This window comes from Malaclemys terrapin, chromosome 12, assembly GCF_027887155.1.
Source record: "Malaclemys terrapin pileata isolate rMalTer1 chromosome 12, rMalTer1.hap1, whole genome shotgun sequence".
Classification (NCBI taxonomy): domain Eukaryota; kingdom Metazoa; phylum Chordata; order Testudines; family Emydidae; genus Malaclemys; species Malaclemys terrapin.
Window position 1 is genome coordinate 46,181,879 of NC_071516.1, and position 15,336 is coordinate 46,197,214.

The 15,336-nt window shown below is 59.3% G+C and overlaps 1 protein-coding gene across 1 annotated transcript; it reads left to right on the plus strand.

The window, feature by feature from the left end:
* The first annotated feature begins 3,024 nt into the window (after nucleotides 1–3,024).
* LOC128846145 (alpha-1B-glycoprotein-like) lies at nucleotides 3,025–9,649 on the plus strand. Its single transcript, XM_054045208.1, has 8 exons — nucleotides 3,025–3,142; nucleotides 3,677–3,973; nucleotides 4,766–5,056; nucleotides 5,747–5,866; nucleotides 5,941–6,215; nucleotides 7,749–7,950; nucleotides 8,884–9,213; nucleotides 9,543–9,649. The coding sequence occupies exons 1-8, from the start codon at nucleotides 3,025–3,027 to the stop codon at nucleotides 9,647–9,649; spliced, it is 1,740 nt and encodes a 579-aa protein (XP_053901183.1).
* Nucleotides 9,650–15,336: the final 5,687 nt, after the last annotated feature.

Consider the following 15,336-nt stretch of genomic DNA (forward strand, 5'->3'; position numbering starts at 1 on the left):
CCAGAGCTGGCTGCATTTCTAGGATACAGGATATAACAGGATCCAACCCTGTCCCCCCCACCACCCCAAAGCCCTCACTGCTCACACCTGGAGCTGTGAGCCCGGGCGGTGCACAGCGGCTGGTAGCTGCAAGGCATGCTGGGAGCCCCGAGGCTGGGCCGTGGTCGGCCTGGCTTTGAGCCCGCAGCGCTTGACGCCTCAGTGCTGGGGCGGGGTAGTGGCTGCATCCCTCACACAGCACTTCCTCTCGCTGCACCAAGGGGGTCCCCATGGTCCCGGCTACTGTCAGCAGAGAGACAGGGCTGGGCGCCGGGGATGCAGCTCCCAGCCTCGGCCAGTTCAACCCAGTATGGAGCTAACTGGCCTTCTCCCTGTGCTGGGTGAGTGACCCCTCCCAACCCTGCTTCAGCCCCTGCCTCGGTTCCCCCTCCCCTCCGCCCCCCTCCTTCTACCCCTGCCCCATTCCCCCTTCCCCTCTGCCTCCTCCTTGGCCCCTGCCTCATTCTCCCCTTCTCCTTCGGCCCCTGCCTCAGTCCCCCCTTCCCTTCTTCACTCCTCCTTCGGCCCCTGTCTCATCCCCTGTGTGTCTGTTCTTCCTCTCCTAGGTACCCTATGCACCCCTGCCTCCACCCCTGTCTCATTCCCTCTCTCCCTCCATCAGCGCTCCGCACCTCGGACGCCTGGGTTCCTTCAAAATTAACAGGACTGGAGCCTGTTTCCAGGAGGTTCAGTTCCACACAGGCAGACTCCGGATGGGGCCCCTCACACCTGCCTGGGTCTCCTCCAAAGGGCTTTTCCCTGCTCCCCAAGGGCAGCGGCCCCTTCCTAGAGATCGCTGGGGCTGGTGTCCCCTTCCAGCTCCAGTGCTTCAGCTGGTTATTCTCCACTGGGTGAGACCCGGCCTCAGTTTCCCCATTGCCCTGCAGCACGGCGTCTGCTGCTGTGCAGGGAGCTGCAGAACGGAGCTTAAGTATGTAGTTTGATGGGGAATTTCCTAGAGCAACAGGCCCCATCAGGCCAGGCACTGCCCAGACTCTGGCCGATGTCAGGGCCCCTGCTGTGTCAGGCGCTGCACAGACCCTGACGGAGATCCAGGCCCCTTTGTGCCGGGTGCTGCACGGACACGGATCAGGGCCCACCCTTGTGAATACAGACAGTAAAACTGACAAGAATCGTGTCAGTTTCACCCAGCAGCTGCCAGGGTCTGGGGCCCCTGCCATGTGCCAGGCTCTCTCTGCCCCCACAGCTCCCAGGCTCCAGGGCTGGCCAGCTCCCAGGCAGGCAGCGGGAAGGCCTGGCCTGGCTGGGCTGCCCCAGATCTGAGGCCCTGGGAGCCCAGGATCCCCTGAAGCCTGCCAGGAACCCAGCCTCCGACCCACTGACAGGCTGTCGAACCTGAGACATTCCCAGGCTCAGCTCTAGTGGGACCAGAGCCCAGGTGTCCTAATGTCCAGCCCTGGCCCGAGCCACTGACCCTCCTCCGTGTCCAGCCCTGTCCCCTTCTGCCAACCCTCTTCCGTGTCCAGCCCCGGCCCCATCCACCGACCTCCCTCCTTGTCCAGCCCCGACCCCATCCACTGACCCGCCTCGGTGTCCAGCCCCCACCCCACCCACTGACGCCCCTCCATGTCCAGCCCCGACCCCATCCACCAACCCTCCTCCGTGTCCAGCCCCGTCCCCTCCTCCGACCCTCTTCCATGTCCAGCTCCAGCCCCATCCGCCGACCCTGTTCTGTGTCCAGCCCCCGTCCCATCTGCAGACCCTTTTTCTTTCCTTCTTTCCCCTTGCTCCCTGTAACAGAACAGGATGGTCTGTAAATCCAATATCCAGAGTCATTTGCTCCACACCCCTCGCTCCTGCCCCCCAGCACCCGTCCCACCCCAGAGCTCTCACCCCCCTCTTGTCTCCTCTCTTACAGCCTGGCTGCAGATCCTCCCCAGGCTGGTGTCATCCGAGGGGACTAAGGGACCTGGTTCATCCCCTGGTCTGTGCAGGGGGCTCTGTGGGTGTCGTTGTGGGAAGGGGGACTGGATGGCTCGCGGGGGGTGGAGAATGGGTCACGGGGCCTTTCCCGTCTAGGGGGCACCGGCTCCCATCTGGTCTCATCATGGGGGGGAGTGGTTGGCAGAGGGGTGGGGGATGGGCTGTTGTCATCTCTTGTCCTCTCCCCCCATTTCCTGTGTCTCCTGACCACAGCCCCTGAGTCGGCTGCTCCCAGGCTGGGGTGGGCGGTGGGGAGCTGGGGCCCTCCCTGCAGAGCCAGGCCCCGGCTGAGCAGAGTCTCTCCTGGGGCTGCTGGGCACAGACAGACCCTGTGGATCTCTCCATCTCCCGGCCCGCACTTCCCAGCCTCGCCATACGGGGGGCCCCTGAGTCTGCCCCTCTGCAGCCAAGGATGGGGTGGGGGGAGCTCGGCGTGGGGCGGGGGGGCTTTTGGGGCCCTGGGTCTCCAGAGGTGCCAGTCGTCCCTGGGTCCCTGTGGAGACGGGGGGGAGGGGTGTGTGCAGACGATGCCACTTGTCCGGGGCTCACCAGGGCTGATTGAGAGGGAGGAGAAATGGGGGGAAAGAAGGGGGTGGGGTCCCAGCAGGGTTGGGGGATAGGAGGGGTGTGTTGGGTGGAGGCCCAGGAAGGTTAGTGGCCAGGATGGGGGTATTGGGCGGGGTCCCAGGATGATAGGGGCAGGAGAAGGGGTGTCTGTGTTACAGGCACTCAAAATTTGGGGCTCTGACCCCCCCACCCAGGGCTGACTGACCCCCCCTTGCGCCACAGCTGTTGCCTTCCTCTTTCGCCACCCTGCTGACAGTTGCTCCTTTCCCAGCTTCCCAGCTCCCCACCCCGATCCCGGCTCCCCCGGCCCCCGGCCTGTCTCTGAGCCCCCCGAGTCCAGTGAGGGGGCAGCAGGTCCACCTGACGTGCTCTGCTCCGAGGGGCTCCGGGGCCGTGGAATTCATTTTGTATGAGCAGAGGAGTGGGCGCTGGGAGAGGCTGGAGTCCCAAAGAAGTGGGATCTGGAGGATCAGCATGGAGAACAGTGAACTCAGCCGGACTTTCACCTGCTCCTATCGGGTCCAGAGCAGCCCCCCAAGACAGCCCCACTCCCAGTCTCTGCAGAGTAATACAGTGACCTTGGTCCTAACAGGTAATGGGAACCGGGGTCGAGATCTCGGTTTTCCTCTTGCCGCAAAAGGAGGGATTAGGAGCCAGGATTCCTGGGTTCTGTCCCCAGCTCTGGGAGGGGAGTGGGATCTGATGATTGGGGTGGGGGCTGGGAACCAGGACTCCTGGGTACTGTCCCCAGCTCTCAGAGGGGAGTGAGGTCTAATGTGGGTTGGAGTATGAAAAGGGTTTAGAAGACAGGACTCCCGGGTTCACTGAGTTGGCAAGCACACTGTGTGCCTCAGTTTCCCCTTTTTGTTAAATGGGGTGTAACTGTCTTGACCCACCTCCCATCGGGCTCCTCAGGCTTGATTTACATCCCTGTCCTTTGAGCTCCTGGGAGGTGCTTTCCCCTGGCTTGTTAGGGAGAGACAAGGGGGAGGGGGAGGGGGACGGGGAGGGAAGTATCCGGCGGTGGGAGAAAAGGAACCAGAAGTGGGTGGGTTGGGTGTTTACGGGATCAGCTGGAGCTGAGGGCAGGGCCCCGGTCACTGATTCCTCTCCCCGTTTGCTCCAGAGCCCCTGCCGGCCCCTGCGCTCTCTCTGAGCCCCCAGCACCCTGTGTATGTGCGGGGAGAGCGGGTGACCCTGGAGTGTTCGGCTCCCAAGGGCCAGGAGGTGGCTGGATACAGGTTCTACAAGAGACACCGAGGCCAGGCCCCCAGGGAGCTGCCTGCTGGGGCCATGGGGCCCTTGGAGATGCTCACAGTGGAGATGGGAGATCCCAGCGAATACAGCTGTGCTTATTGGGTCCTGCGAGCCGGCCGGGAGATCCCTTCCCGGGAGAGCCCCCCCGTGCCCATCGCTGTGATCGGTGAGTCTCACTAGCCTGGCCGGGGGGGCACCGGGTAATTCTCCCCCAGCGGTCACTGGGACATACTGGGGACAGGGGCCCCCACCTGCTTGGCTTCGCTCTCTGGGCCCCAGACAAGGGGAGGAGAGGGGGGTGGGTGCTGGGAGCCACAACTCCTGGGTTCTCTCCCTGGCTTTGGGAGCGGAATGGGGGTTAGTGGTTAGAGCCGGGGGACTTAGAGCCAGGACTCCTGGGTTGTATCTCTGGCTTAAGGGGACTAGTGGGTTAAACCAGGGGACGCGACATTTCAGCTGCGCTGGAGATACAAACTCACCTGCCCCATCCAGCCGACCTTTCTCATTCCACTGATTTCTAGCACATCCCGCCAGGACCACCCCCCGCAGCCCGGCTGTCCTGACGAAACCTCAGTCCCATGCTAGCTACCGCCCGCACCTCCGGAGGTTGGGTCTGGGCCATGCCCCAGGCACTGGGGACCGAATTTGGGATCTCGGGATGGCAGAGCATGAGCCGCCTTGGCTGGGTGAGACCCAGCTCTGTTAGATGAGGCTAGAGCAGGTTCCCCAGCAGGGGACACCCCCAGCTCAAAGTCTCCTCCGAGCCAGCAGCCCATGGTTGGCTTGTCAGCTGTGGCCGTTTGAAGGCCCTTGGTGAGATGGGGGCAGGTGTATCTGTAGGTGACAACTAGCCGTGACCCTGTAACCAAAGGTGATGTCTCCCAAAGTGCACTGACCCGCAGTGGGCCGGGGGCTCCCGAATCCCCTAGGACTCCTTCCCCCTCACCGTTTCTTTCAGCCCCCCTGCCTGCCCCTCGGCTCACCGCGACCCCAGCACACCCGGTCTACGTGGTGGGAGAAGCCGTGGCTCTGACCTGCTCGATCCCTGGGGCTCCCACGCTGGCCACGGTTCAGTTCTCCAAGGACGGAGGGGAGCTGCCCTCGCCTCTGCTCAGCAGCAGCCCCACGCTGCAGCTCGCCCGCGTGGGCACGGGGCACGCCGGGGCCTACTCCTGTCGGTACCGGAGGAGGGAGTCTGGGAGAGAGATCTCATCCCCCCCCAGTGGGGCCATCGCCATCTCCGTGCTGGGTGAGACCTCGTTCCCCGCAGGACCCGCAGGCAGGAGCCTCCAGCCTCCGCCACGGAGCGACTCCCTGGGCCGGGGACATGCTGGGAACCGAGGGTGGCAGGGAAGAGGTGAAACAGATGATTGATAGGGACCATCACCATGAACAGCGCGGGGGGGTCCCTGTTGGCGGGGCTGTGGGCTGTGTGTCCCTGCTGCCCCCTGCTGGAGGGGATAGGGTGACCAGATGTCCCGATTTTATAAGGACAGTCCCGATTTTGGGGACTTTTTCTTATATAGGCGCCTATTACCCCCACCCCCATCCTGATTTTTCACACTTGCTGTCTGGTCACCCTACTTGGTGTGTGTGAGAGAGAGAGAGATCACAACCTATTACTGCTGTGTGTGTGTGTGTCCCTGCACCCCCTGCTGCAGGAGATGAGTCCTGCTGTGTGTGTGTGCGCGCGCGCGCTAGAGAGAGAGAGTGAGCAAACCTACTATTTTTGTGTGTGTGTGTCCCTGTTCCCCCGCTGGAGGGGAAGAGCCCTGCCCTCTGTGTGTGTGTGTGTGTGTGTGTGTGTCCGTCCCTGCGCCCTCTACTGGAGGGTTAGAGCCCTGCCCTGTGTGTGTGTCTCTGCTGCCCTGCCTGGTTTGGCTTCCCCATGTCTCATCTTGTCCCCTGTCCCTTTTCCTCATGTCACCCATTCCCCCAGCTGCCCCCCAGCTCTCTGTGTCCCCGTCCCATCCCGGCTACATCCCCGGTGACTCCGTCACCCTGACGTGCTCCGCTCCCGGGGGCCACACGCTGTCCAGGATCCAGTTTCTCAAGGACGGTCAGAACCTAGATTCCCAGACGCCTGGTCCTGACCCACTCAACCTCAGCCGCACCCTCTGGCTGCCCCCCCAGCCCCATCGCACTCCAGGGCGTACAGCTGTGGGTACTGGTTCCTGGAATCGGGGCGGGAGATCCCATCCGGGCCGAGTCACCCCGTCCACATCCTGGTGCTGGGTGAGTGCACGTCCCTCCAGAGGGTGGCACTGGGTGGGGAGGGAGAGAAGCCGCTGACAGGGCTGATCCAGAGGGAGGCGGACGGGGGAGACCGGCCGGCTGGGCCCCTTTGGAGGGAGGCAGACAGACAGCAGCAGATCCGGCTGGAGAGGGGCTGGTGCGATCTGGGATTGGTACCTGGGTATCTCTGCCAGATACCCGCCCTGCCCACACCAGCCGCCCCCGTGCTCCTCTGCACCCCCCGATCAGCCACCCTTCACCCCACTCAGCCCGCCTTGACTGACATAAGAACAGCCCCCAGCACTGTCCACCTGCCCACCCGCCCCTTCCCAGCCTGCCCCCTACTGCCATAGCCCCATCCCACGGCCAGCTCTGATCTCTCCCCCTCCCACCCCTCAGGCTGCCTCAGCCGTGAGGTCGCAGCCCCCCCCCCAGAGCGCTATGGGAACCCCGCACCGTCCCCCTCTGACCCCGCTACTCCCCAGCCTCCCCCGGCTGCCCCGTGACAGACCCGTGACAGACAGCAGGAGGCTGGGTGGGGCCTGGGCAGTGGGGCTCGACCTGGGGTCTGAATCCATCGGCTCCCACAGCCTGACCCACAGCCGGCGGTGCTGGTCGTAGGGATGCACCCAGCTCTGTGACTGGCCCAGCACGGCTGGGGGGAATGAGGGCCACCCGGGGGGGCACCTCTCACTGGTGATCTAACCGGGTGCTGCCCTGTGACACGAGGTCTGGCGCTGGCCACCCTAAGGATCTTGGGGGCACAGACTCATTGGGGGGCAAGATCCATTTCTTGACTCACCGGCCTCCCCCCACACCCCTCCCCCTGTGCCCCTGCACTCCGTCCCTCTGCACCTGTGCCCCTGCACCCAGTCCCCCTGTGCCCCTGCACCCCAGCCCCCTACACCCCATCGACCCATGCCCCTGCACCATGGCCCCGTGCCATGTCCCCTCATCCACCGCATCCCAACTCCTGTCAACCCTGCACCCCTTCCCCTTCCAATCCATACACCATATGCCTGCACCCCTGCACCCTGTCCCCCATCAACCCTGCACCCCATCCCCATCCCCCTACACCCCATCACTCCATCTCCCACCACCCTTGAACCACATCCTCCTGTGCCCCCACACCCCAAATCCAGTCACCCCTGCACCCCAAACCCTGTCCCCCTGTGCCCCATCACCCTGTCCCTCTGCACCATGTCCCCCTGCTCCCCGTGCCCTGTCCCCCATTATCCATACCCCAACTGCCGTCGTCCCTACACTCCACTCCCGTCGCCCCTGCACTCCATCACTCTTGGACCCTGTTACCCTGCATCCAGTGCATCCTTGTACCCTGTCCCCTGCACCACATCCCCCTGAGACCAATACCCCATACCTCAGCACCCCTTCACCCTGTCCCCCGTTGCCCCTGGACCTCGTCCCCCATCCCCCTGCACACCATCACCGCTGAACCCTAACTTCCCTGTGCCCATACACCCCAACTCCAGTCACACCTGCATCCCTGCACCTGTTGCCCTGTGCCCCCTGTGTCCCTGCACCCCATCCCTGGCTCTCTTACACCCCATCCCCCTGCACCCCTGCACATTGAACCCCAGAGAGGTTGGGGTGAACCGTTCCCCAGCTGAGCTCCACCGAGCCCCAAGCAGGGTCTGGTGGTGCCATAACCACAGCGGGGGTAGTGGGGAGGGGCCAAACAATGGCAGCCAAAGGAGGTGAGAGAACAAGGGGATGAGCACCACTGGGTGCTGAGAGATGGGGAGCTGCTTTCAGAGCCACCAGAGCCCCGGCTCCCCCTGAACGTCACCCCCAGCGGCAGCGGGACCTACCAGTGCGGGTACAGCACAGAGCTCCATGGGCGCCACCTTCGCTCACCCCCCAGCGAGCCGGTGCCACTGAGCGTGACTGGTACGGACACCCACAGCCCCCGTTCTACATTATAGACAGCCCTCCCCCACCCCCACTGCCTTAGCGCCCATTATACAGTACAGCCGCCCCTTCTCCGCCCCCACCCTCTGCTGCCCCTAGTGCCTGTTATACAGTACAGCCTCCCCTTCCCTGCCCCACCCTCTGCTGCCCCTAGTGCCCATTATACAATATAGCCGCCCCTTCCCCACCCCCACCCTCTGCTGCCCCTAGTGCCCATTATACAGTATAGCTGCCCCTTCCCCACCCCCACCCTCTGCTGGCCCTAGTGCCCATTATACAGTATAGCCGCCCCTTCCCCACCCCCACCCTCTGCTGCCCCTAGTGCCCATTATACAGTATAGCTGCCCCTTCCCCACCCCCACCCTCTGCTGGCCCTAGTGCCCATTATACAGTATAGCCGCCCCTTCCCTACCCCCACCCTCTGCTGCCCCTAGTGCCCATTATACAGTATAGCCGCCCCTTCCCCGCCCCACCCTCTGCTGCCTCCTAGTGCCCATTATACAGTACAGCCGCCCCTTCCCCACCCCAACCCTCTGCTGCCCCTAGTGCCCATTATACAGTATAGCCGCCCCTTCCCCACCCCCACCCTCTGCTGCCCCCTAGTGCCCATTATACAGTACAGCCGCCCCTTCCCCACCCCACCCTCTGCTGCCCCTAGTGCCCATTATACAGTATAGCCGCCCCTTCCCCACCCCACCCTCTGCTGCCCCTAGTGCCCATTATACAGTATAGCTGCCCCTTCCCCGCCCCCACCCTCTGCTGCCCCTAGTGCCCATTATACAGTATAACCGCCCCTTCCCCACCCCCACCCTCTGCTGCCCCCTAGTGCCCATTATACAATATAGCCGCCCCTTCCCCACACTCAGCACTGTGGTTTCTCTGTTGACCTTTCCCCTGTCCTGCTCCCCTCAGATCCCCCTCCCCAGCCAGTGCTGAGTGTGGATCCCCCATCTGGAGTGGTGAGCGAAGGGCTCCCCCTGCTCATCACCTGCATGGCCCCCGGGGACACCAGCAAGAGGAGGTTTCACTTCTACAACGATGGAGTTGAGATCGTCCCTGGGGACACAGGGTCTGAGATCAGCACCACAGAGCCCAGCACCGGCTCTATGAACTTCTCTGTGCTCAGCATCCCACGGGCCGGTCCCAATAACACCGGAAAATTCAGCTGCGGGTACAAGGCGAACATGAGCGGCAGGTGGATCCCATCCCCCAGGAGCCAGGCTGTGAACGTCACCGTGACAGGTGAGCCTGTAATCACACCCTGCAATAACCCCAGCACCCCAACACCTGCTACCCCAGGGGAGATCCTGGAGCCAAGACACAGCACATGTTGGGGGCGGGGGCGAGAGAGCCACATGCAGCCCCAGGGGTGCAGTACCTGTGCCTCACACCAGGTGGCAGCATTTCACAATGGGCGGTACTAAGAGCATCTGACAGCCAAAAAATCCCTCCATAAAAGGGAGGGCCCAGATTGTGCCCTGCCCTGGATGGGGTCTGGAGCAGATAGTGAGTCCCCGGATGCTGCCACCTCCTTTGTTCCTGGCTGTTAACTCATCCCCTCCTTTTACCAGCCTGGTCTCTGCCCATCCCCCTGGTGGCTGGGTGCAGTGGGGCTGCCACGGCTCTGGCTCTGCTGGTCCTCATCTGCCTCTGCAGGAAGAAGACGGCAGGTGCGTGAGGCGTAGGATGGGCAATGGGACCCAGGCATCTGGGACGGCAGCATCAGGCATTCAACCCTAGGGGGCACCGCAGCTCTCAGTGCCTGTGGGGAACGGGACCCAGGCATCAGGGACAGGAGTGTTCACACGTAGGGATCGCCTTCAGCGCTCTCAGCCCCCACAAGGAGTGACATGGGATATCAAGAGCCAGGTGCAAAGAACTGTGGGTATCTGGCGAGAGCAGGACCGCCATGCAAGGGATCATGGGTAATTGGGTACCACAGGACTCTGGTGCAAAGGACTATGGGTAACTTGGCACAGCAGACTCCTGATACAAAGGATTGTGAGTGATTTGGCTTTGGGAGGGAGGGAATACCAAAACTGGGCTGAGACCCAGCCAACTTCAGGTGGGGGGCAGGACAGGGGATGGGACCCAGGCATCCAAGAAGCAGCACCTCACTCTTGGGGGAGCCATTTAGGTCCCAGACCTGGGGGTGGAGAAACTGGGAAGTGAGATGGGACCCAGGCATCCAGGACGGCAGGGTGCTCCCCCTTAGGGGTCACCACAACAGGGGCAAGACAGGGAAGAGAGACTCCACAGAATCTCATTGTAATTCAATCTCTTCCCCTTCCTTCCCAGCTAGCTGCCGGCTCCCCACGTAAGTTCCTCCTCATCCTCAGGCCCCTCCATGGGGCCAGGAGAAGTTTACCCCTAGGAGGGCAAATCTGTTCTAACAGGTCCCTCAACCCTCTGGGGATAGAACCTGACCGTGCTGATCTCAGAGTGGAATACTGCGGGGAAGCAGGGATTTTTTGGAGGGTCGGGGAAACTGGGGTGGATCTCAGGGAAGATAGGGGGTAGGGAGACCAGGCTGGGGAAGAAGGGGGTCAAATAGTGCACAGGACAGGAGGGAGGTTGGAGGGAAATCAGGGGGGAGGATTAGGAAAAGAAAATGAAAGAATAATGAGAGAGAAAAAGGAGGAGAGGAGGAAAAGGGGGAGGGAGGAAGGAGAGAGAATGAAGGAGACGGAGGAACACCCCAGCCCACCATATAATCCGGGCAAATTTCCTAGGTCCCAAATTTCGAATCTATTGTCCCGTAATCTGTGATGCAGCACTGCCACCTAGTGGGATGCGGCATCTTCTCCCTGAGGCCAAGCTGGTAGGAACTGTATTGAAAACAACTAGGCTTTGCAGAGTTCGGTTTTCATTTTTCTGCAATGTAAATGGATAATATCAATGGGTATTTTTAAGTGTCGTCCCCCCCCGCCCCATTTTTCCTCTTCAAATTTTCACAGTTCTAGGAAATTCTGAGCAGGGCTTAGACTCTAATTCTTTAAGGACAGGAGACATTGAGATTCAAGAAGATCAGAGCTTTCTAACCACTAAAACAAATTGCCAATGTCCCATGTTAAAATAGGCAAAGAAAATATCCTTAAAGCAAACTAATCAATTCTCAGGCAGCATTTTTCTTACTTGGCCTACTTGTAAATTTTGAACATCATCAATGGAAATATTTTTTTAAGTCCGTTTGTGTGTGTGCGGCAAAGTTGACCTTTGCCAATGTTGACCAAGGAAAATCTAATGCTCCCAAGCCTACAAATGAAAGAGAGAACATGGAATGAATGAGTGACTTTGAGAGGAGATGAATGAGAGAGAGGATGAATGGCAGACAGAATGAAAGAAGGAGATTAAATGAGCACATGAATCAATGAAGGAAGGAGGTAGAAGAGATGATTGGGAGACAGAGAAGGAAGGGGTGTGTGAAAGAGGGAACCAAAGAGAACAGAAAACTGATTATGAAAAAGAATGAATGAAAAAAAAGAGGAGATGATTGAGAGAGAGAGAGACTGAATAAAGGAAGGAAGGAAGGAGAAAATGACCAAGTTTGCAAAGAATAAATGAGAAAAAAAGATGAATGAATGAATGGGAATGGATGACTGCAAAAAACAAAATCTGTAGTAACCTTGACCCAACCACTGCACCCACCTACTCTATCCCCAGTGCCATTCCCCGATGACCCTACATCTTCCTTCCCTGGGATTAGAACCCCAGCCCTGCTCAGCAGACCCTGCGCCACCACTGATGTTTGGTTCTCTGTCTTTCAGGCCCGTGTATGTCAACATACCCTTCAGGGCCGGCACAGGTGAGTAACACTCCAAGGTGCCCCCACAGTTGACAGAGACACATACCCTGCTGGTTGGAGAAATGGAGTCTGGAACCCTGGGGCAGGGTCCATAGGCGCCGACTCCATGGGGGCTCTGGGGCTGGAGCACCCACAGGGGAAAAATTGGGGGATGCTTAGCACCCACCTGCAGCCCCCTGCCCCAGTTCACCTTCGCCTCCACTCTGCGTCCACCTCATCCCCTCAGTGGGCCATGGGCCTGCTTTTTCCCCCTAGCTCCCAGCGCTTGTGCCGCGAAACAGCTGTTTCACATCATTGGGGGGAGGGGGAATGTGGCACGCTTGGGGAAGAGGCAAAACCGGGGCGGGGATTTGGGGAAGGGGTCCAATAGGGGCAGGGAGGGGGTGGAGTTGGGGCCGGCACTTTGGGGAAGGGGTTGGAATGGGGGCGGTGTGGGGCAGGGCCAGGGGTGGGGTTTGTGAGCACACACTGGCGCCGGAGAAAGTTGGCGCCTATGGCGGGGTCTGTGGAGCACTTACCCTTTAAAAGGGAAATTTCTGACTGCCACACTCTGCCTTCCTTGTGGGTAACTCTAATGTTAGGTTGCCTCCTAGCAGTTAAAGATGGGAACCACAGCACAGAGGAGATATTCGCCCTCTGGGCTCCTCTGGGAGATCAGGCCGCAGGGCAGGGGGATGATCTGTTGTGTGATTAGCTCTGCAGCAATGGAGCCGTGATGGGCAGGTCCAGCCAGTGACCCACAACCAGCCAGCATGGTCCAACAAGCCTGTAGTGGGTCGAAATCCCCAGGAAAGGGGCAAGAGAGAAGAGGATGCAGATGCCAGGGTAGAGCGCAACTCCTCGGTAAGATCCGGAGAACGCACCCCTCCTCTGAGCCCCACATCCTGCTCCCTGCAGTACAGCGACCCCCAGCGCCGTCCTGGGACATTGGGGTCAGCAAAGACTTCATGGGGAGAGCGCCCCCTATTGCACCTCCAAACTGCTCCTTGCAACACAGCTCCACCTGTCACTGCATAGCGGTCAGCAGGGGAGAGACCCCCCTTCTGAGCCTCCCATACTGCTCCCCACAGCACAGTGCCCCCTAGTGCTACACTGAGGCATTGGGGTCAGCACAGACTGCAGGGGGAGAGATCCCCTACTACAATCCCCCATCCCACGGCCTACAGCAGAGCACCCCCTAGAGTCACACCGGGGCATTGTGATCTGCACTGAGCAGAGAGCGCCCCCTACTGAGCCTCCCTCCCTGCTTCCTGTAGCACAGACCCCCCCACCCCCGCTGACATGAGGCCCTGTCTTTTCTGTCCTAGGCGAGCAATACCGTCTATTCCACGCTGAGTCCCCCTAGCACCATGGCCCAGCAGAGAGGAGAAAAGTACATCTCGGAGGATGAGGTGTACAGCGAAATCCCCTACTGATCACAGCCTCTGTGACCACCCCATCGCTGTCACACCCCACGCTGAGAACACCTCGCACAATGCCCCATCCCCCCAACCTTCCCTTCCCTGCAAAACCAGCTAATGGCCACAAACTTCTTCCTGCTGTACTATGAATGTAAGGGAGTGGGGGGCTGGCAGCCAGGACTCCTGGGTCCTATTGCAGCTCTAGGAGGAGATTGGGGTTAATGGGTTAGAGCAGGGGGTGGGGCTGGGAGCCAGGCTCTGTGAAGGGAGTAGGTTAGAGCAGGGAGAGCAGTAATTCCTAACACTTGGGTTATTTTCAGCATACAGGTTAGAGGAGGGAGTTTGGGTTTTAATCTGTCAAAGACAAGTGTTTGCAGAATTATTTGAAATAGTCCAGAGGGGCCCCTACCCCTACATCTGTTCCAATGAACATTGCGCCCTTTTGTTGTGGGAAACCTTCTCTTACAATGGGACCCCCTGGATATTATTACTTTTGTTCCTTTGCCATGGAGTTCTGGGTCTGTGTTTTCAAAAATCCTTTAAACAAAAATGAAATCAAATTGGTTTTCATTAGGGGTTAGATAGGGGACCGGCCTCGACACACACAGATCTCATCCCCTCCAGTAGGGGGCAGAAGGGAGGGACACACACACACACAGACACACAGCTGGGATACATTAATCAAACCACTGAAATGCAGCCAGCTCTGGGGTGAGGACTGACCACTCTTTAACACAGTTAGCGCTGCCCCTCCAAAGGGATCTTCACCCGGGGCTGAAATGCAGCCACTTCTGGGGGATGGATTGACAGCAGTTTAGCAGCATCAGAGCAAATAGTGCAGAAGGGCATCTCTCCCCCAGCACCAAAATGTAACCACTTCTAGGGTTGACCATGGCAGCTCTTGAAGAGCTGTTCGGGAGATGGGGTTGTGACGTTCCCCTGGTGTTATCTAGACCGGTGATCTGCTAGGTCACTCCAATCCTTGACTTTGGGATCTAGCCTTACCCTGCTTTGCTGTGAGAACCCCCACTCCTGGGCTGTTCATGCACAGCCTCTGGCATGGAAGCTGCTCCTTGGATTGTGCAACCGAATGACACTAGCCAATATCTCCGGTCCCAATCACAACCCTAGGAACCTCCGTCTTTCAGTGTCCAGTTATGCCCACTGGACACTGCAAGCCTATATGAGTTTGTCAATTTAGCAAAGAAATTTATGTGTACCAGGCTTGTTATCCAAGGGGAATCTCTGACACGCTTCAAACCAAGTGCAATGTTTCATTTAGAATAAACAGATTTATTAACTACAAAGATAGATTCTAAGTGATTATCAGTCAAAACAGAACAAGTAGGATTTGGTCAAATTAAATAAAAGCAAAACACATTCTAAGCTGATCTTAACACTTTCAGTGCCCTTAGAAACTTAGAGGCCTCTCACCACAGGCTCGCTGGTTGCCTTTCAGCCAGGCTCTCCCCTTTGATCAGCACTTCAGCCGCTTGGTGCCGGCGGTGTCTGTAGATGGTGGTGGAAGAGACAGGAAGAGCACGGCTTACGTCTCTCCCTTTATCATGCCTTTTCTTCCCTTTTGGCTTTGTCCTCCCTTCAGAATCAGGAGAACATTACCTCATGTCACAAAGTGTGGGGGAGTCAGGGCCCTGCATCCCTCTTCCTGCGATTCACCGTGACTCTCAGCCAGCCAGTAAAACAGAAGGTTTATTAGATGACAGTCCCAAGCAGAGCTTGTAGGTACAACCAGGACCCCTCAGTCAAGTCCTTCTGGGGGGCAGGGAGCTTAGACCCTAGCTTTGGGGTTCCCTGCAGTTCACTACCCAGCCCAAAACTGAAAGCAAAACCCCCTCTAGCCGTTTCTCTCCCCTTTCCCCCAGCTCCTCCCCTCCCTTTGTCCAGTTTCCCGAGCAAAGGTGTCACCTGGCCCCACCCCCCTCCTGGCTCAGGTTACAGGCTCAGGTAACCCTCAAGTAAAATCATCCCCTGCTCTCCCATCCCCAATACAGACAGTCCCAGTAAAACTAGATGACATTCCCATGTCAATCCGCCCTGCTCCCTACTGTGTCACATCTCTCCCCCCTTCAAGACTGAACTGAGTGGGGTCACTCTGACCAGTGACCTGGGGAAGTTCAGGGCCCCGTCTCTGGGACAACG

Coding starts and splice junctions, on each gene's coding strand:
- LOC128846145 (XM_054045208.1), top strand. CDS start 3,025: ATGGAGAACAGTGAACTCAGCCGGACTTTCACCTGCTCCTATCGGGTC. Junction 3,143..3,676: donor AGTGACCTTGGTCCTAACAG/GTAATGGGAACC, acceptor CGTTTGCTCCAG/AGCCCCTGCCGGCCCCTGCG. Junction 3,974..4,765: donor CGTGCCCATCGCTGTGATCG/GTGAGTCTCACT, acceptor CGTTTCTTTCAG/CCCCCCTGCCTGCCCCTCGG.